The sequence below is a fragment of the Cryptococcus neoformans genome, chromosome 3 (assembly GCF_000149245.1).
Source record: "Cryptococcus neoformans var. grubii H99 chromosome 3, complete sequence".
Taxonomy (NCBI): Eukaryota; Fungi; Basidiomycota; class Tremellomycetes; order Tremellales; family Cryptococcaceae; genus Cryptococcus; species Cryptococcus neoformans.
In genome coordinates this window covers 453,235-470,718 of record NC_026747.1, presented here as the reverse complement: position 1 = coordinate 470,718, position 17,484 = coordinate 453,235, and the positions used below count along the sequence as shown (strand labels likewise).

At 51.3% G+C, this 17,484-nt stretch overlaps 6 protein-coding genes and 1 non-coding gene; 4 read left to right on the top strand and 3 right to left on the bottom strand.

Annotated features, from left to right (window-relative positions):
* Positions 1–19: 19 nt before the first annotated feature.
* On the top strand, positions 20–6,443 carry CNAG_02912 (hypothetical protein). XM_012192459.1 has 6 exons: positions 20–561; positions 769–1,337; positions 1,400–4,321; positions 4,376–4,693; positions 4,742–5,209; positions 5,261–6,443. The coding sequence occupies exons 1-6, from the start codon at positions 486–488 to the stop codon at positions 6,137–6,139; spliced, it is 5,232 nt and encodes a 1,743-aa protein (XP_012047849.1). The 5' UTR covers positions 20–485; the 3' UTR covers positions 6,140–6,443.
* Positions 6,074–8,127, bottom strand: CNAG_02913 (hypothetical protein). XM_012192458.1 has 3 exons: positions 7,249–8,127; positions 6,863–7,179; positions 6,074–6,802 (listed from the first exon to the last, which is right to left on the bottom strand). The coding sequence occupies exons 1-3, from the start codon at positions 8,016–8,018 to the stop codon at positions 6,585–6,587; spliced, it is 1,305 nt and encodes a 434-aa protein (XP_012047848.1). The 5' UTR covers positions 8,019–8,127; the 3' UTR covers positions 6,074–6,584.
* Positions 8,128–8,184: 57 nt separating this feature from the next.
* Positions 8,185–9,781, bottom strand: CNAG_02914 (hypothetical protein). XM_012192825.1 has 4 exons: positions 9,309–9,781; positions 9,246–9,257; positions 8,636–9,187; positions 8,185–8,559 (listed from the first exon to the last, which is right to left on the bottom strand). Exons 1-3 carry the CDS (start codon positions 9,597–9,599, stop codon positions 9,029–9,031), a joined length of 462 nt encoding a protein of 153 aa, XP_012048215.1. The 5' UTR covers positions 9,600–9,781; the 3' UTR covers positions 8,185–8,559; positions 8,636–9,028.
* A 5-nt stretch (positions 9,782–9,786) lies between these two features.
* CNAG_12239 lies at positions 9,787–10,194 on the top strand. XR_001045531.1 has 1 exon: positions 9,787–10,194. It is a non-coding gene; the product is annotated as a hypothetical RNA (non-coding RNA).
* Positions 10,195–10,280: 86 nt separating this feature from the next.
* Positions 10,281–14,835, top strand: CNAG_02915 (AGC/PDK1 protein kinase). XM_012192457.1 has 7 exons: positions 10,281–12,233; positions 12,302–12,464; positions 12,554–12,721; positions 12,800–12,965; positions 13,042–13,868; positions 13,940–14,375; positions 14,473–14,835. Exons 1-7 carry the CDS (start codon positions 10,385–10,387, stop codon positions 14,554–14,556), a joined length of 3,693 nt encoding a protein of 1,230 aa, XP_012047847.1. The 5' UTR covers positions 10,281–10,384; the 3' UTR covers positions 14,557–14,835.
* A 22-nt stretch (positions 14,836–14,857) lies between these two features.
* On the bottom strand, positions 14,858–17,132 carry CNAG_02916 (F-type H -transporting ATPase subunit F). XM_012192826.1 has 4 exons: positions 15,427–17,132; positions 15,231–15,364; positions 15,106–15,167; positions 14,858–15,013 (listed from the first exon to the last, which is right to left on the bottom strand). The coding sequence occupies exons 1-4, from the start codon at positions 15,496–15,498 to the stop codon at positions 14,979–14,981; spliced, it is 303 nt and encodes a 100-aa protein (XP_012048216.1). The 5' UTR covers positions 15,499–17,132; the 3' UTR covers positions 14,858–14,978.
* CNAG_02917 (hypothetical protein) lies at positions 15,806–17,477 on the top strand. XM_012192827.1 has 9 exons: positions 15,806–15,970; positions 16,028–16,059; positions 16,123–16,406; positions 16,497–16,518; positions 16,573–16,731; positions 16,794–16,869; positions 16,929–17,107; positions 17,189–17,264; positions 17,320–17,477. Exons 1-9 carry the CDS (start codon positions 15,895–15,897, stop codon positions 17,322–17,324), a joined length of 909 nt encoding a protein of 302 aa, XP_012048217.1. The 5' UTR covers positions 15,806–15,894; the 3' UTR covers positions 17,325–17,477.
* Positions 17,478–17,484: the final 7 nt, after the last annotated feature.

Here is a 17,484-nt window from a genome sequence, read left to right as displayed (position 1 = left end):
ACAACATGAGCCATCCGGGGGCGGAGATCGTATTCCCAAGCAGAGAGCAACGACATGCATCGAGGGTACACAAGTGAACAGGAATGGATGGCGGGTACATATATGTGCATGCAAGCAGAGATGAGGAGAATATATGCATGCAATGGTGGGATGGATCTAGTATGGGATGCCGTAATCTGTCTGGCTGCTGGAGCTTGTCCAAGAATGTCTCCCGCATCATCTCAAACCTAACCTTTTATTTAGCCACCGCATATGCCTCGTTCACATCTCAAAACATCCGTATAATTCACCAGCGCTTCCATATCCCGCCTCGGTCTTCCATTCCAGAATAATACTGCACGAACGGTATACTCGACACTCGGCTTCCGGAGACTAGCCACCTCGTCCGCCTACATCGTTCTCCACCACCTGTCACTCGCTCCATCCAGCTGGACAGCGGCCTATGCAGCCTGAATAGTGCACGTCCTCCGTCCTGAGAGTGGCCAATGACTCTAGGCCTTACGAAAATGCCAGAGCGATACGCTCATGCCGACGATGGAGCAGGCCGGATTGGTCATGGAGGTGAGTCGTCATTCTCTGCAAATCTTTCACCACAGAGAAGAAATGTTTCGTGCAAAAGAAAAGATGGGCATGTTCATCATTGACATCTCATTGACATCCACCTTACTCGTGATGTATGACAACACTTGCCACTTCGATGTCAATGGGCGGTCGGCACCTTGATTACTAGTTATCATTTTGAACGATTAACTGACGAAGCACATGTAGACACAACATCCCCTTCAAGCGACCATATGGCCACCTTTTCTCCTCCTCCTCCCCCTCCACACTTTAATCCCCCTGCAGGCTTCCCTGCAGATTCTCCTTCAGAAACCATTTCGCCTCCCGGTAGCGCTACTATCACCAGTCCCACCAAATTCCTTCCGGTCGATACCGCGCCTTTCCGACCATCCTCTCCTTCCATGCGGCGCATCTCCACCGAAAGTATTCCTACGCCTGGGTCAGGATCAAGTTCTGTCTCATCCAATCAGTCTGGCCATTTTGAGGGAGGAGATCATCTGGTCGAGATGCGTGAACGTCTTCGTTCCGAAAGCTTGACATCCTCAACGCCCCCAGGGAGAAGCAGAGCGAGCTCTCAGGCTACTCATGAGAGTTCTCGCTTGAGTATGACGAGCAGTAATACGAGCAGTGATACATCCACGGAGACTGTCGTTGATGATAGCCCTGAGGAGCAACATTACGAGAGACCTAGTCAGACACGGCGATTAAGCTCTGGAGTGCTTGCGCGGCTCGAAGAGCAGCCCGATCTTCCAATGGAGCATGCTTGGGATAGTGTGGTGCGTCATTTTCTGTTTTCTTCTTAAAGATCCTCTTAGATGTAACCTGACAATTTCAATAGTGGCCAGCGGTGAGCTCAATACACCGGCATGCTCCGCTCGAACCTGGATTGTCAAGATTCCCTATGGCCCCTGTCTCGCCGTTTGTCACTCCCTCCTTCTCACCCGCTGTCATCCCAACCACCTCATCGAATCGAAGACCGACATCTCCTTGCCTAGAGTCTCACGACCCCGCTTCTCCTATCAGATCAAGCTCCCAGTCACCTGGTATCGGGCCTTTCCGATTTTCGCCGAGGACGGATGCAAACTCTCCCACCGGTGACCATCCACATACTATTCCGGATCTGGGAGACCATGGGAGAAGGCGGTCCATATCATCAGATGCGTCACTGATTTCAAAAGCGTCACCCACTGTGGGTGCTATACCTATCACAACTTCAAAGCATGGCAGATCCCTTTCCACATCGTGTCAACATAGTCCCAAAGTATTGCCTGTTCAAAATCAACCTCCAGTACCACCCTTATCGGGGCCGGCAAATCGTTTGACGAATCCCGGTGCGTCACCTCCGCTCCTACCCAGCACAGCGTCATCTTCTTCGTCTCTCAGGACTCGACCTCGGGGCCATAGTCTTTCGTCAGTGTCGCGAAACAAGTCTGGCTTGGAACCTCTTACACAAGCTACCATCCGTTCACCATCTCCTCGCTCAGGCTTTGCACACCCGGCTTTCAACTTCTCTCCTCATCCATCTCCTAGATCATCTCCCCGAAATTCCCCAAGATTTTCCCCTCATCCGTCGCCCAAGTTGTCTTCACATACGGAGAAGCAAAAGCCAGTGCCGGGCTCAATTCATGAAGCTATCGAGTCCCTAAGCCCCTCATCTGTCCTCCCACCGATTGCTCTCCCTCCGCCTGTCACACAATCTCAAACTTCGCTATCGCCCACATCGTCATCATCGTCACATATCCCATCCCACCGCTCTCCATCTCCTCCGCTATATGTTCCCCTCGCTCGTCCTGCCATCTTCCGCCGAGCCATCTCTGATTATGACAGCATCCAGCGGCCCAACAACCGTTCCGTTCCAGTGAATATTCAGAGGACATTGAGTGACTCGACAGATACCGACAAGGCGGATAGGGATCGAGATAAGGTTTTCTATGTCAAGACGCCAGGGGTGACATACGGGGACATGCTTGACCCTGTCATTGGGTCAGGCTCAAGATCGAGCGATAGGGAGGCGTGGAAGAGGAAGAGTCCTGGACGATCACCGCTATCTCTTCCCTTGCTTAGCCCGATGACTGGTGGTGCGGGTGATGAAGATGAGGTGGTGGAGAGCCCGATGGCGATGACTCACGAGGAAAGGGCGGATCTTGAGCAGATGCACACGGAAAGGAACCCCTCCTCCTCCTTTGGTGATCGGCAGGGGCAGGGGCAGATACCGATTACGCCCGAAGGCCAGGTACAGAATCCGTACGCCGACTGGCCCGGGGAACCGATCACGCCCAGTGCGTCCACCTCCCACGGCCAGCTGAACGATCCATATGGCAATAAAGTTGGTCTCGTAGACGAAGGTGATGTTCTGCCTACTGGCGATGCCGCTGCTGCCGTACCTGCCATTGGCTTTGACGAAGAAGGGCTAAACACGGTCGAGCGAATCTTCCTCCTGAGTAGGGCTGAGTATCCCTTTCACCGTGCATATATTGCGCGCGTGCTTGGTGACTTGTTGAATGAAGTTGACCCATGCGAAAGTGTGGAGTATGTTCTCCCACTGTTGAGCGGTTTGTCGATGGATGAGGATGAGTCGGTCAAGGAGGCATTTGCTCAGGAACTGCATAGGATTCTGTGGTACTTTTACTCAACTTGCAAGCTGCAGTTGGACGAGGTAGAAGGGCAGGGAGAGTTTGGGGTGGATCAGGAAGGGATGATGGAGCAAGCAGAGCAGGCATACGAGCAGGGACAACAAAGTGCTGGTGCAGAGTACGCAACTCCAAATGCAAGGGTAGATGAGAGCGATAGTCTCTCTCCAGCCTTTAGCTCTGAAGCCAACTCATTTAGCTCTTTGCCCGCTTCTCGCAAGGAGACTGTCACCATTACCTCTGAAGGGGTCAATGTCATCCCCGAGCCTACTCCTGCAGAAATCGCTGCCGACTCTGTCGTGGTCGACGTTACCCCATCTCATCGCCAATCACTCAACTCTTCAGGTAGCGCGACACAGTCTAGCTCTGGTTCTAGTCGTCCAGTGGGATCATCAAATATATCACCTGGAGATGATGCGTTTGATTACAGTACCCCGGGCTCGTCAGTATCTGAGGAGACGGCGTATAGTCCGGGTATGTTTATTAACCCGCATGTTGACGACGAGGATGGACAGATTGTCAAAGAGGGCGTATTGGTCGACCGACCAGCTCTGCAAGTGAGCTTCTTCACTCCGCTTATTGGATCCTTACTTCTTAGCCAAAACCCTGTTGTCTCTGAAGCGGTTCGCAACGGTGTTGTTAATATCCTCGCGCGTCTTCGCGGTCAGGGCGAGTTAACGGTCGAGATGTGGGGTCAATCAGTGTTACAGCCCGAACCTGACGAAAGACGGACCTTCCAGACCCAGATGGGCCCTCATCAACACGATCTCCGACCGTTCATGCCTGAAGACAAGCTCATGGTTGAACATGAGCTCTTACAAAACATCATCATTGGTATGGGTAACCTATCAACCGACACTTCAGAGATGGACTTTGGAGATTCTGAGGCAGCAGAGGACCAAGAGGCTTTCCAGGCACAACTGATCCAGGAAGCCATTGCAGGTCAGGCGACAAGCATAAATCTGATTGGGGCAGTTTGCGAGTCCTACAAGGAAGAGGAAGTGCTGGAACATGGATTCGTAGATGAACTGTTGAGGGCTGGGGATGGGGATGGTATTGTGAGGGCAGAAGCGGCGGTAGCAATGAGTTCTTTAGCAAAGATGGCGCCAGCGGAGCAGGTGTACAGAATGGTAAGTGCAGTGTCCATATTATACGAGTTCAGCGTGGCACTGACAGTCGAACAGATCCCGTTGTTCGAACAGCTCTGCAACGACGAGTACGATCAAGTCAGACAATCTGTTTGCATGGCTGTCCCTGCACTTTGCAAGCGTATCGAATCATTGGATTACCGTCGAGAGTTTGCCATCAAATCGATTCTGACTTTGACCAGCGCTAGTGAAGATGTGCGGATGTCAGCGTTGGAGATGCTTGGTGAAACGATCTACATCTTCCATGAGGATCCAATAGGACCACCACAGGAGTTGTTAGATATCTATTTGGATGATTCAGAAGTTGAGGAGGGGATCACAGATTCGGATTGGGACGCCATTGCAATGTTCAACGTGAGTAACACCTTGTTCTGAAAGTGATCATTAGCTGAATTATCGCAGTTCCCCGGTGTATGTTTGACTTTGGGTTCTAATAGATGGCACGAGATACGTGATCTTTTCGGTCGCCTGCAAGCGCGAGCCGGAGAAAAAGTCCTGGCTACCACCGCTGCCTGCCTCCATGAGCTCGCAAAAATCCTCACTCCTTCTCAGGTCGCCGAAGATCTTCTACCGGTTTATTCAACTTTACTCAAAGGGAACGAAGAGATCCGTGAACGCATCTTTGAGCATGTTGAAGTTATCATCGCTTCTGTCCCCACGGAAATTGGCTGGGAACTGTTCCAGAACCTGGCGCATTCTTGGAATGAAGGGACACTGGGTGGATGGAGGGCGAGAGAAAAATTGGCATGGCGCATACCAAGCTTTCTGCAGACTTTTGCAGGTTGGAAGGGGCAGGAACAGGTTTTGGAAATGATGAAGGCTGCGTTGTTGGATCCGTTTGCCGCTGTGAGAGATGGGGCTACCAATGGTGTAAGTCGCCTTGATCAGTATTACTTAAGGCCACGACTAACCTAACTACAGATTCCCAAATCATACGAAGTCATTTCTGAAGACCCAGAGTCACATATTGCCTATGCCTTCCGCTCTATCCTTCTCGACCTCGGCGCGTCACCTTCCTTCAAACAGCGACTTACATTCGTCCGGTGCCTCAGAGAGTTTGTAAAACCACCGCCAAACCGTAATGCCTTTGAAGAATTCTTTCTGCCGCAATTGTCTGGCCTTGCTCGCGACGTGGTTGACATTCGTCTCAGCTTAGCACAGATTATCGCCGATTTATTCGTCGTAGGCGCATACTATGCCGATGTTGCTCACGGTGTCCCTCAACAAATCCGAGAGCTCGCCAAGGGTTTGGCAAAGGACGAGGCTGTGGACGTACGTGATACCATTCGAAAAGTTGACTTGAACAGATTGGAAAAGGGCAAAGGTGTACCGTATGAGATCGAGAACCCAGGTGTTCCTAATCGATCTGCGAAGCCTGACAATATGGATGAGTCAAGGATATCAGACAAGGCACCTAATCCCCGAAATGGTGCCGTTGGTGCTACCGGTATGCCTTCGACAGGATCGACGTCAGCCTCCATCTGGACATCAGAATCCAGTAACAGCTCTGCTGTCACCTCTGCTTCTCTGTCGCGTTCATCATCATCACAGTCTTCGGTCTCGGCAAATAACACGCCTACGCGTAGCTGTTCACCTCACATACAAATCCGCCACGCAACCGGGGATGTTCCTCATGATAAATCAGAGTCTTCTCACGCCTCGGAAGATCTCAACGATGAGGTCACCCCAACGCTGTCGCAGAAAGAATGGTTTGGAGAGCAGAGTATAAAGGCGGAAGATCCGTTTGCCGTGTCGTTCAAAAAAGTGACATCCGAACCTGGCAATTTCAAGCCATGGTAAGGCAAAAAGCTGGAGGGGAAGTAAGAGAGATGATGTTGTGTCACAATAATATGATAAGAAGCATTTTGTATCGTTTATAGCGCATATTTCTGTTTCCTTTACACTTTCAATTCTAGGGATCGACTACAGTCTGGCGAACAACGTATTTATTATCAACAGTTTTTTTATACATTTTACAGCATAGTTATTCCAGTATTGTAGTCGATTAAACTCTTTAGACTCTTCCGTAATGATAGTAGAAAAACCTTGTGTACAATGCAGGAAGCGCCCATAGTTTCAAAGATGGTCAGAAGGAAAAAGAAAATGCCTCATCGTCAAGGTGCATGAGAGCTGCATCTAAAAGCTACAGTGACGTCTTTCTATAGAAACTACCAGCGGCATCCACTTCTGGCCAGTTTGCAGGACAAAAGTCGTCAGCTCTCTAGGCCTCGCCCAATTAACTCGTCTAATCTGTTGTAGTCTCAGGTGGCATGCTCCATACTGCCCTCGTTGAAGTGCCCCATCTTCGCCTGTAGAAAGTGACTGGCATTTCTCCTTCTTCCCTATCCGCCATATCTACGCTACCGACAAAGCCGTATCCCATAGCAGCGTTGGTAATGATTCTCATTATAGTCAAATGGATACAGCGGGCAGAAATGACTGACTGTGTTGTATGGGCGGTCCCTACATTTGAAATTCATTGTTAGCTGACAAGCAAATCGATAAATCGAGATGTTGACTGACAAGGTGCCCCGCGTAATCTCAGTTCTCTACAATGTCTCTCCCTAACCCTCGCATCTCTCACCCCGTCCACCCACCAACTCTTAATTCCTTCTTCCACAGCTTGCCCTACATCCGCTTCGGCATCGATGATCCAGATACGGTCGTGAGAATGGAATGCTACGGCGAAGAAAACTGGGTCTGGATCGGGAGGCGCAGAAGAGCGCAGGAAGATGAGGGTGTCCTTGCCGGTATCTTTCGCAGATGTTCGGAAAGAAGACGTAAGATCGTAGCCTTCCCTGGCAAATTCTGCAAGAAGGTTGAGAATGATTCTCTTGGAGCTTGAGTAAATAGCTTCAGTCCTAATGATCCACGAGCAGTTTTGTGGGATAAGACGTTCTAGTACTCACGACACTTTTTCCGAACTGCTGGGTACCCAAGCCTCACCCCTGAGCGTTATTTCCCACACACCTCCTTCGCACCCTTTCTCTTTATGTCTCCGCATCAACTCTGGCTGATAATCGACCTCTTGTATTTTACTGATACCCTTCTTCCATGCTCTGTTCACTGCATCGAGGACGACCGTCCGAAGGGCAAGCGGTAATGCAACGAAAGAAAGGGCAGAGACGGATGAAATGGTCATCATGAAGAATGGGAATTTCTGGGTGCCGGCACCTGTAGGCAGCGGACAGTAACCTTGGAGGGAGGAGACCGACGTTGCAGGCGTTGAAGACTCGTTATTGTCACCATTATTATCAAGTAAGAATGAATCAATCGTTTCTGACCTGTCAAATGTCATAGAAGACATGCGTTTGTGGAGGCTTGAAAACGTTCCGCTACTCGCTCCAAAGCTTGGGGAGGTCGACTCGCTAGCTGCCTGTGATGGGCTCGTAGGATTCTTGAGAATGCCATGAACGAGATTATTCCCGCTCGACTGCGTCGATTGGCGACCGTCGGCATTAGAAAGGCTGGAAGGGATGGTCAATGGCGGTAGAGCAGATGTCTGGGAGAGGGCGGAAGAGGATGCGGGAGATTGTGGGGCAAATGAAGGGGGTGGAGAAGCTGGGGAAGTGTCCGGTAGAAAGGCCGATTGATCTGCGGAAGAAGGTTCTTCAATCTGTGGCCGCTCTTGACCTGAGCGGCTTAGGCGGTGTATCACACGTGGGATATGGAGGGGCATGGGTAATTCCTTGGAAACGAGGATATATGGATTAGATGGAGAGGAGATGGCAGACGCGGGAGATTAGATAAACATGAAAGCGGATGTTCAACGACAACGATCAATCATGGGATTAGTAGGTGGCAGCGGCAATTGCAACATCTTTTCCGGCGTGCCTGGCTGGTATCTGGGGACTTTTTATATGCATCCTGGTGAACAATACAAGTGTTTGTAAATTTCACAGATGTGTTCATATGGGAGCGAGGACTTTTTACAGTCCAGCAATGCAATGTGGGAAGTGGCGAAGCATTTTGCTGATGGATCATATTGCTTTTGCACAAATCTGAGCAAGTAACACCAAGCAAATCGAATAAGTGTAAACACGCTCGTCGACATAGGACGTAACGAAGCTGTTGGCCGTGAAACATCTGACGGATGTAGTAACGCTTGATGATTTCACCGTTCGCTCGTTCGTCCTACCACTAGCAAGAAGTGAAAAGCAAATGGCGGCGAATGATAGCTCGACAGAATATAGTGGCTGTAAGTAAATGGCGTACAGAGCCTACGATGGCAGAATGAAATGGCAAGACAGACAGGCATCAGTAGCAGACTCGCGAAGGAGAATCAACAAGAACAACCTTTTGAATTGAGATCAGTTGAATGATGACCCTGCTTTCAGTGCATTCAGCGAATGAATGGATGAAAGCAGATGATCTTCTGTTAAGGCCTTTCGAAGTTCGGTGACTGCTGTAAGGGTATGATCATATAAGAAGAAATTGCAGCCACCAAACTCAAGATTATCCAAATTCCCCCCGACCAGTCTAGTTCGCACATTTGTACGAAGTCTCATGCCAAACAACAATCCGTCCAGGCAGAGAATATCCACCAATCCGGCACCAACTCTGTCCGTTTTATTCCGGCTACCATGGCCAGCCTCGGCGTCGTGTCTCACTTTCTCCCTTGTCAGTCGGTCACTGATCTATCTCATACATGTCATCCCCATGAGAAAAAGAAAATGCAAGATGCAGCGTCTAGAACCCTCGCTCAGATAAGAATTCCTTGATCTCCTCAACCCAATGTCCCTTGATTTGCACTTCGCCGTTTGTTGGCCTGACGGTCGCTTGTGGGGGTCGTGTGAAGGGATCGAGGTGGGATTGCTCAAACCATTCGTTCAGCTGATCCTTGAGAGTCTGATTATCTGATTATCAGCATCTGAGGAATATGGTGAGTGGTAGCAGTAGTTCTTACGTGAGAGTCACCCTATCAAAGTCATTCAGCAATGATCCGCGATACTACTTAAAAGAGGCTCACCTCAATCTTCCTCACGATAGTCTTACAACCGCCGTCATTTCTATACTTTGCGTACACTGGTAACTCTCCTTGTCTAGTTCGAATAATGTGGTACCATTTTTCTCTTCTACCGGCAAGGTCAAATTCGGGCTCGGCAGCTCCCGGCTGGGCGTATTGAGTGGTGGTGGAAATGGACTGTGATAAAGGCGCTGTTGCGGTGGAAAGGGTACGAGCGGGACGGGGAAGAGGAGTGAGACGTCTGAGAGGGGCAGAAAGCGTCCTTACAGCGAGGAGAGAGCGTCTGGCGAGCATTGTGAATGGTATACAGGATGACTTTGGGAAGTGTCAAAGGGAAAATGTACAAGGAGTCCGAATTTTCCCCGCGAGCGACACCACCTGAGATTTGATCCCGTCGACATCTCTTGTTAGCCAACAATCAAAAGAGCAGTAAGGAATTCTTTTCAGTTCGTCGCGCATTCAACCCTCTGCAGCCATTTAATAATCCTCTTGCCATATGATGCTTCCTCCTTGCCAATGACTTTGCGGGACGGGATATTGGGAGAAATGCAAAAAAGCGCATAGAGCCATGATCGTCCCACCTCTCGCTTCCTCTCGTGTCTGCGTCATTTCGTCTGCTGGTGCGCTGCTGCAGATGCAAAGCGCGAGGATTCGCACGGCGCGTAGGATCTTTAGTACTTGGCAAATGCGCCTTGACACTGATCATCTTGTCCTATTCCCCGCTCGCGAAAAGAAATCATGGTAAATAGCTGAAGGATACGACTCGTCGGAAGCCGGTTCGTGATCCGAGGAATACGAAATCGCAAAGTAGTACGTAGTGAGCGGTGAATAAGCTGGGGGCGAGGCATAATTCATTGCCGAGGAAGAGATGCATATGCCTGCTGCATGGCCACACTGGTGTGCGGGTTGCCCACAGAGTACTGATGCATGCATATATATCCATCTGATATTTCTGTTGTGTTTGTGCGTGTAAAATTTGGTCCCGTTGCTGTTCTTTCGTTGTCTTCTTTCATTAACATTCAGTCTCTTTTCCTTTCATTATTGCATGCTTGTCTCCAAAAAAACCCGAGGCTGCCACCATGGCCTCCTCGCATTTCGGCCCCGCCTCCCCCGCCTCCTCCACTCCGCCTCCTTCTTCCGCCTACGCCCGCCTCATCGCACCCACTATCACCAGGAATTCCTCCTCCTCCTCTTCCCGCTCCACCACAACATGCTCCTCCACCTCCTCCGTACAGGCAGTCCCCATGCGCCCACCACCCATAGAGACCTCTACAGCAGCCACAAGCAGGTCACAGCTTCCGTCCAATCGGCACAGTGAGAACGAGGCAGAGCACGATACGAGTTACACCAGTCCCGGATTGAGTGTCGGAGGACGAGGCGGATTAGCCAGGAATGGCCCAAGATCAAACAGACTTGGGACAAGTCCACAGGCGAGGCATGTGCCACCTTCCATCGTCGCCTTGTCACCGTCACCGTCTCCAATCCTCAACATGGCCTCCAAAAGACAGTCAAACACTGAGACTGTGTCGGGTACTTCGCCAAGCACACCTCTCGGCAAGTCCTTTTTAGCCCAGCAAGACCTCTCGCCAAATAGCAGCACGATTCCTCTCCGCGTAACCATCTCTGTTGACCCAAATGATCGGCTTTCTCATGACCGCGAATCCCACTCTGCCGAACGGCCACGCTCAAGCGGTAACTCGCCCGTACGCGGCCGACATGGCCATTTGAGCACGCCTTCATCACCTACAAACTCGTATAGGGCGCTTGGGGGGAAGCCAAGGACACTTAGTGTGGACGCTGGACAAAACTGGGGAGGCAGTCATCGGAGTCGAGCGAGAGATGGAGATGATCGAGAGCGTCGTCAGAGCCAGGTTTCAAGCGCGAGCTCTGGAGCTCTCAAGAAACACAGCTTGGACGACTGGGTTCTTGGTGAGGAGCTCGGTGTCGGATCCTACTCTACAGTCTACTGTGTCACCCCTTCTGCCAACACACACTCTCCTACTTCTCCTCAACCGGCGAGAAAGTATGCCCTCAAGGTTATCAACCAGGCGCATCTTATTCAAGAGAAAAAGGTCAAGTACGCAATGGTAGAGCGGGACGCTCTTATTCGATTATCTGATCCTCGACCTTCCAAGGGCCATAAGCGAGGTGTATCGAGCTCTTCGAGTAGTGGGTATGCCCAGACGGGAAGCGCTGGGAAACGCAGATCCACCGCTAGCATAGGTGGCCAGTCCAGTATGGCTTCAGTCTCTGGCGGGACGGTCAGCAACAGCAAAAAAGACACGCGCGATCGCCTTTCAATCGTAACCACCTCGAGTGCCGCTTCCAGCCCCGTCCTTACCGCTTCGAGTGGTAGCACTCAGCTCTCTCCGACTGCAGTAAGTGGAGGTGGTGGCAATATCAAGGGTAGGCGACCTAGCCGCTCAGCTGAACCTCCGACACCGGTGCAGGAACAGACTGAGATGCTTATTCGTGGTGGAGAAGATGGAAAAGATGGGCAAGATGGACAGGAGACACCGTCACGAGAATGGGATAGGGATAGAGATTGGGATAATATGACAAGGTCTCGTCCTCCCTCACCTGTAAGGGAAGAGTCAGCTGAGGGCGGAGAAAAGGAAAAGGACGAAGAGGAGCGGTCAGGTGCAGAACCTGTAGAGCTCGGAGCAGCCATCCACCTTACGCTTCCTCCACCTCAGATACCCTCTACTCCCGAACCACGCGGTTCGCCCCTTTTGTCAACCGACGGACATCGTACGAGCAGAGAAACCCCCCGAGATCGACCTCACCTGACACCTAAACGCCGGCGTCAGTCGTTGGCCCCGAGTGAGAGATCTGTGAAGAGTGCAAGTACTACAGGCAAAATGTCTGCTGCTGCGCACCCGGGTGTTGTCAGATTGTATTCGACTTTTAATGATTCTTCTTCACTCTGTAAGCGGATTCATTTTTCATCTTATATAGAGAGGGAGCGACGGGGAGCTAACGGGAAAAAATGCTAGACTTTGTACTGAGCCTTGCGAGTAATGGCGAGTTGGCATCCATCATTCGCAAACATGGCTCGCTCGATATCACTTCTGCAAGGTACTATGCCGCTCAGTTGATCGATACTCTTGAATTCGTGCATTCCCGAGGTGTCATCCACCGTGACCTCAAGCCGGAAAAGTAAGTTTCTTCGTGGTTTTTTTGTTTTTTTTTTTTTGTTTTTTTGTTTTTTTTTTTTTTGGCTTGCATGCTGATTCATGTATCTTAAGCATTCTTCTTGATGAGGATATGCGTATCAAGATTACAGATTTCGGAAGTGCCAAGATCATTGCCAAGGACGAGCCGATCGTAGATGACAGTTCAAGAAGCCGATCGTTTGTTGGGAGCGCGGACTTTGTCAGTCCTGAAGTCTTGCGAAACGAAGTTGCAACCACTGCGTATGTTTACAATGGTTTTCCTTTTCCCTTTTTTTAATTAATTGCTGACCTTGGAATTTGCCCTTTGATGTAACACAGATCCGACATTTGGGCCTTTGGGTGCGTTCTCTACCAGTTTATCTGTGGAAAACCCCCTTTCCGAGGTGCGACAGATTACTTGACCTTTCAAAAGATCTTGAAACGAGAAGTGGAGTTCCCAAAAGGTATTGATGAAGATGCAAAATCTCTCATTGACACCATTCTTGTAAGTCACGAAATACCTCGAGAGAGAAAAATCCTCACTTTTTTTTATTTTATCTTCTTTTTCTTTTTAATTTTAGGACCTCGAACCCAATCTTCGACCTAGCATTACATTCATCAAAACCCATCCATTCTTCCAGTCTATCGACTTTTCCACACTCTGGACCATCCCTGCTCCTCCCATATCCAGTGGTCTGCGAGAACCAAGCAAGTCGACGACGTTGGCCCAGCTTGAAGCGTCGGATATTTGGGGTGTGTTTGAAGGGAGCGATGTGGGTGAGGAGGATGAGGATGGGTTTGAATATGATGCTGATACTGTATCGCCCCGGCCAGAGGGCGGTGCGGTTGGGGAGGGGATGATGGAACCTCTGTTTGACCGGCGCGCCGCGGCTAGCGCAGTGCATAATGTCGATCATCCGAAATTTAGTCGATTACGAAACCAATATATCAACCTTGGCGAAGACCTCGACCCTCCTCGACCTGCGTATGCCGGTGCTGGCACAGGGGGACGCGGAAAAAGGGAGAAGGAAGTGGAGAAGAAGAAGGGGGAAAAAGCGCGGGGATTGAGTCACGGGAGTGAGAGTTCGGGTGGGAACCGCTCGGCGTTGGCGGGGTGGTTGGAGGCGATCAAGTTTGGTGGGGCAGGGGGAGGCGGGATGAGTGGAAGTGCGACAAGCGTGGCGGCGAGTGACACGGTTCGAACGCCTGGTACGGGTACGGGTACGGGGCCTGGCTCGAGGCCTGGTTCGCGTGCTGGCATCCCGTCGTTTGGACTTGGACCTGGCAGTGGTTCGAGGTCCAACAGGGGAAGTGGGGCGAGTATGAGGAGCGATGAGGCGAGAGATTTGTCAATGTCTCTTGGTGGACTGCGGATGAACATGTCAAAAGCCTCAGAGTTTGACAAATGGTACGTGTTTTGATTGCATTCTGTGACGAAAGAAAAGAGGGAAATGGCAACTAAAACAATGTATGGTTTAGGACTCCCCTTCTTCTTGCCAATGAATCCATCATTTTCACCTCCCCCATTACCCTCCGTACCTCCTCCCCCGCTCTTCAGCTACACCTCCCCGCATTCTTGTTACCAGCCCCCAAGAAGAGACAATTAGTCCTGACCGATTTCCCGAGGTTGTTGATGATCAAGGACGATAACGAAGCGGATGGGGATCCAGCAGGGTCCGATTCTGGCGCCGGGTTGTCGTCGTCGTCACATGTCGAGTCTGGTGGTGGTGGTGTTGGTGGTGGTGGCCGTGGTGGCGGGCATGGATCGTTGAGGATCAAGGGAGAAGCCGTGTTTGTTCCCCGGCCGTCGACTGCCACCGGATCTTCCACAACAAAAGGTGGTGGTTACTCTGCCGTACCGAACGCGGTGATGGATGTGCAGGAAAAGGGGAGTAAAGGGTTTACTGTCCAGACTGTGAGTCAAGGGGTCTTTTTCTGCCTTTTTGCGATCCCAGTCAACGGGGTCAAGTCGGGGAGGGGGGGTTTTACTGATGAAAATGTGATACCGATAGCCCGGGATGGTTTACTATTGCCATGTGGATAGCGTAGAGTTGAGAGCAAAGTGGATGGCGGCAATTCACCGGGTCGGGTTGTAAACCGGCTTTTTTTTCTTCTTCGCTTTCGACGTCCGGCCCCCCCACCCCTCAGGACAATGCAAAATGTAACAATTCACGGCAAAGAGCACGAAAAGCACGAAGAGCACGAAAACGCAAAACACGAAATTCAACACTGGTCAAGTAATCCTGAGAGCGAAGAAAAAAGAAAATAGTTGATGGAGACGGAAAAAGGGAAAAAAAGGTCGTCACTGGGCCATCTGTATTTATTTGTAGCACCGTTGCGTTTTCTTTTCACATGTATCGAGTTTCAGCGGTTGACGGTCCGAGCGTTTCCTTTTTATTTTCGTCAATGCCTCTCGCGCAACCTTGTTGCTTTTGCTTTCGAGAACATCCACAACACTGCATTCCGTTTTGGTTCATTTTTAAAAACTACTACCACGCATCTCTAGGTCCATAGACGTCTAGTGGTGGCCGTGCTTGTGGTGCTTGAGGTGCACTGTAAAAAGTCCAAGGATGAACGAGTGGGAGGAAAAGTGCGAATGAATCATCAGTGTGACGGATGCGATACCGGTGCAAAGAGAAACGTACTGTTGTAGTCGATGGTGTAGCCGATGAGGAAGAGGGCAGCGAGCGTGGCGACGACGGGAGCGCTGCGACGGTGGTCAGGCATACTCTCACACTGCCATGCATATCCCCATACCGCGACGACTCACCCTGAAGCGTTCTTGCCCTCAAAGAACCTGCCCTTGATGCCACCGACCCTCTCGCTGGCAGGCTTGGGGCCCTTGGGAAGCTTGGAGTAAAAGTCGATAACCTGGGCTGTCCTGGCGGAAGTGGTGCCGGAAGACTACGGTGTGGGTTTTTCAGTCAGTAAATGCGCGCGGGGGAGGGGGGGAGAGAGGGACGGACGACGGCGCCGGGGGTGGCGATCTTGGGGGGGATGAGACCGGCGAGGGAGCGGCGGGCGGCGGTGGGGAGCATGGTGCGTGTGGGCGGGGGGAGGGGGAGGGGGAGGGGGAGGGGGAGTTGGTGTCCCCCGACGAGTTGTAGTACAAGCACAACGGCCGACGACGGCCCAGCTCACGTATTCCCGCAAATCCCCGCGAGTGGCGCCCAGTTCCCCTGGGGAGGATGGGCTTAACGGCCCAGAATGGCTACCAGTTGTCCAAGGACTGCCAACTGGTTAGAAACAATTCCCGCCCAGAATATTTCCCCTGCCCAATCCGCCCTCGGAGGATCCCGCCGTGCCTTTTAGCAAAAGTTGGATTCTCTTATCACTACGGGCCCTCTTCTTTTCACAAAAGAAAATAAAAAAAAAGGCAACGCCTCTCCCCGTCTACTCCCCCGTCTACTTCCCCCGCCTATCCACCCGCAACCATGTCCCCCCCCGCTGACGGCAAGCTTGGAAAAGGAGAGTCGGGGACCGCCAGGATCCTCGGTTCAGGTGCTTCAGGTCAGTCCCATCGCATCTCCATGAACCCTGACTCGATCGATGCTTATTCCCCCGCAGGTGTCGCCGAGCTGATGGTTTTCCACCCTGTTGTGCGTATATCAAACCCACATGTGTAGCGCTCCGCGCATGAGCTCAACTAGTTGCGTATGTAGGACACCGTCGCCAAGCGTCTCATGTCCAACAAGGCCGCCCTCTCCACGACATCGCTCAACTCTATCATCTTCCGATCCGCCGCTACCGCCCCCATCCACTCAAAGTTCTTGTCCTTGTTCCCCGGACTGGGATACGCCGCCGGATACAAAGTCGCCCAGAGGGTGTACAAGTTTGGCGGTCAGCCTTGGTTCAGGGATTTGATTGACAAGAATGGCGGTGGATGGTTCAAGTCTACTTTCGGGAACAAGTGGGGTGGTATGATGATGCACGCTACTGCGGGATCGTGAGTTTTGTGTCTTGTCTTGTTGCTGCTTTTCGTTGCTTGCGTTTGGCGAGCCCGTTGAAACGCGTACTGATATGGACTGGCCAATAGTCTTACAGGTATTGGTGAAGTCGTAAGTTTTACTCGTTTTTTAACCGCGTAAACAAACATCCAACATGCACAACAGGTCCTCCTCCCGCTGGACGTCCTCAAGATCAAGATGCAGACCAACCCGGATTCTATCCGAGGACGTGGTCTGCTCAAGCTTGTGACTGACGAGGGTATCGGATCCTTGTACCGAGGATGGGGATGGACTATGGCGAGGAACGCTCCTGGCTCCTTTGCCGTGAGTAACGTCTCTCTCTCCCTCTCCCTAGTTAAAGGGTACAAGCTGACGAGATACGGCAGTTGTTCGGTGGGTCTGCCGTGACCAAAGAGTTCTTGTTCAAGCTTTCCGACTACTCTTCTGCCACCTGGACTCAGAGTAAGTCGCAGTGCGATTTCGTGTTGTATAAAACTGAAAAAAAGGGAACACGTGAATAGACTTTGTGGCTTCCATCGCCGGTGCCGTCGCTTCCATCACCGTCGCTGCGCCTCTCGACGTCGTCAAGACCCGTATCCAGAACGCCAACTTTGGATCCAGCGTCGGTGGCGCCACCATTATCAAGGAGATGATCAAGCAGGAAGGTGTGGGCGCGTTCTTCAAGGGATTGACTCCCAAGGTGAGTGCGAGTGCGCTGGATAAATTTCTCTATGCATGCACATTGCGTATTGCATAAAAGCATACACTGACTATGCATTAGATCCTCGTCGTCGGCCCCAAGCTCGTGTTCTCGTACACGCTCGCGCAAAGCCTGATCCCCTTCTTCGGCAAGTATGGTGAGTTGTTCCAGGGGCTGGCGGGTATAGAGGGGTGCTTACGAGCGTCCGGCAGTGTAAAACCGGATTCCCGCGTGCTCGTGATAATAGACTGGGTGCTCGTGATAATATTAGAAATTGGCTGCTGTCCGTATGGTGTATGCAGTGGCGGCTGCGCTGTGGCCGGGCTGCCGTTGTTTCCATGCATGCATGTTTATAGATCTCTCCATAACGCATACAT

Coding starts and splice junctions, on each gene's coding strand:
- CNAG_02913 (XM_012192458.1), bottom strand. CDS start 8,018: ATGCCCCTCCATATCCCACGTGTGATACACCGCCTAAGCCGCTCAGGT. Junction 7,180..7,248: donor AGCAGTTCGGAAAAAGTGTC/GTGAGTACTAGA, acceptor TATTTACTCAAG/CTCCAAGAGAATCATTCTCA. Junction 6,803..6,862: donor GAGATTACGCGGGGCACCTT/GTCAGTCAACAT, acceptor TTTCAAATGTAG/GGACCGCCCATACAACACAG.
- CNAG_02915 (XM_012192457.1), top strand. CDS start 10,385: ATGGCCTCCTCGCATTTCGGCCCCGCCTCCCCCGCCTCCTCCACTCCG. Junction 12,234..12,301: donor TAATGATTCTTCTTCACTCT/GTAAGCGGATTC, acceptor AAAAAATGCTAG/ACTTTGTACTGAGCCTTGCG. Junction 12,722..12,799: donor AACGAAGTTGCAACCACTGC/GTATGTTTACAA, acceptor GATGTAACACAG/ATCCGACATTTGGGCCTTTG.
- CNAG_02912 (XM_012192459.1), top strand. CDS start 486: ATGACTCTAGGCCTTACGAAAATGCCAGAGCGATACGCTCATGCCGAC. Junction 562..768: donor AGGCCGGATTGGTCATGGAG/GTGAGTCGTCAT, acceptor AAGCACATGTAG/ACACAACATCCCCTTCAAGC. Junction 4,694..4,741: donor ACGCCATTGCAATGTTCAAC/GTGAGTAACACC, acceptor GAATTATCGCAG/TTCCCCGGTGTATGTTTGAC.
- CNAG_02916 (XM_012192826.1), bottom strand. CDS start 15,498: ATGCTCCCCACCGCCGCCCGCCGCTCCCTCGCCGGTCTCATCCCCCCC. Junction 15,365..15,426: donor TCGCCACCCCCGGCGCCGTC/GTCCGTCCCTCT, acceptor CCCACACCGTAG/TCTTCCGGCACCACTTCCGC. Junction 15,168..15,230: donor GAGGGCAAGAACGCTTCAGG/GTGAGTCGTCGC, acceptor CCACCGTCGCAG/CGCTCCCGTCGTCGCCACGC.
- CNAG_02917 (XM_012192827.1), top strand. CDS start 15,895: ATGTCCCCCCCCGCTGACGGCAAGCTTGGAAAAGGAGAGTCGGGGACC. Junction 16,519..16,572: donor TTACAGGTATTGGTGAAGTC/GTAAGTTTTACT, acceptor CATGCACAACAG/GTCCTCCTCCCGCTGGACGT. Junction 16,732..16,793: donor ACGCTCCTGGCTCCTTTGCC/GTGAGTAACGTC, acceptor GAGATACGGCAG/TTGTTCGGTGGGTCTGCCGT.
- CNAG_02914 (XM_012192825.1), bottom strand. CDS start 9,599: ATGCTCGCCAGACGCTCTCTCCTCGCTGTAAGGACGCTTTCTGCCCCT.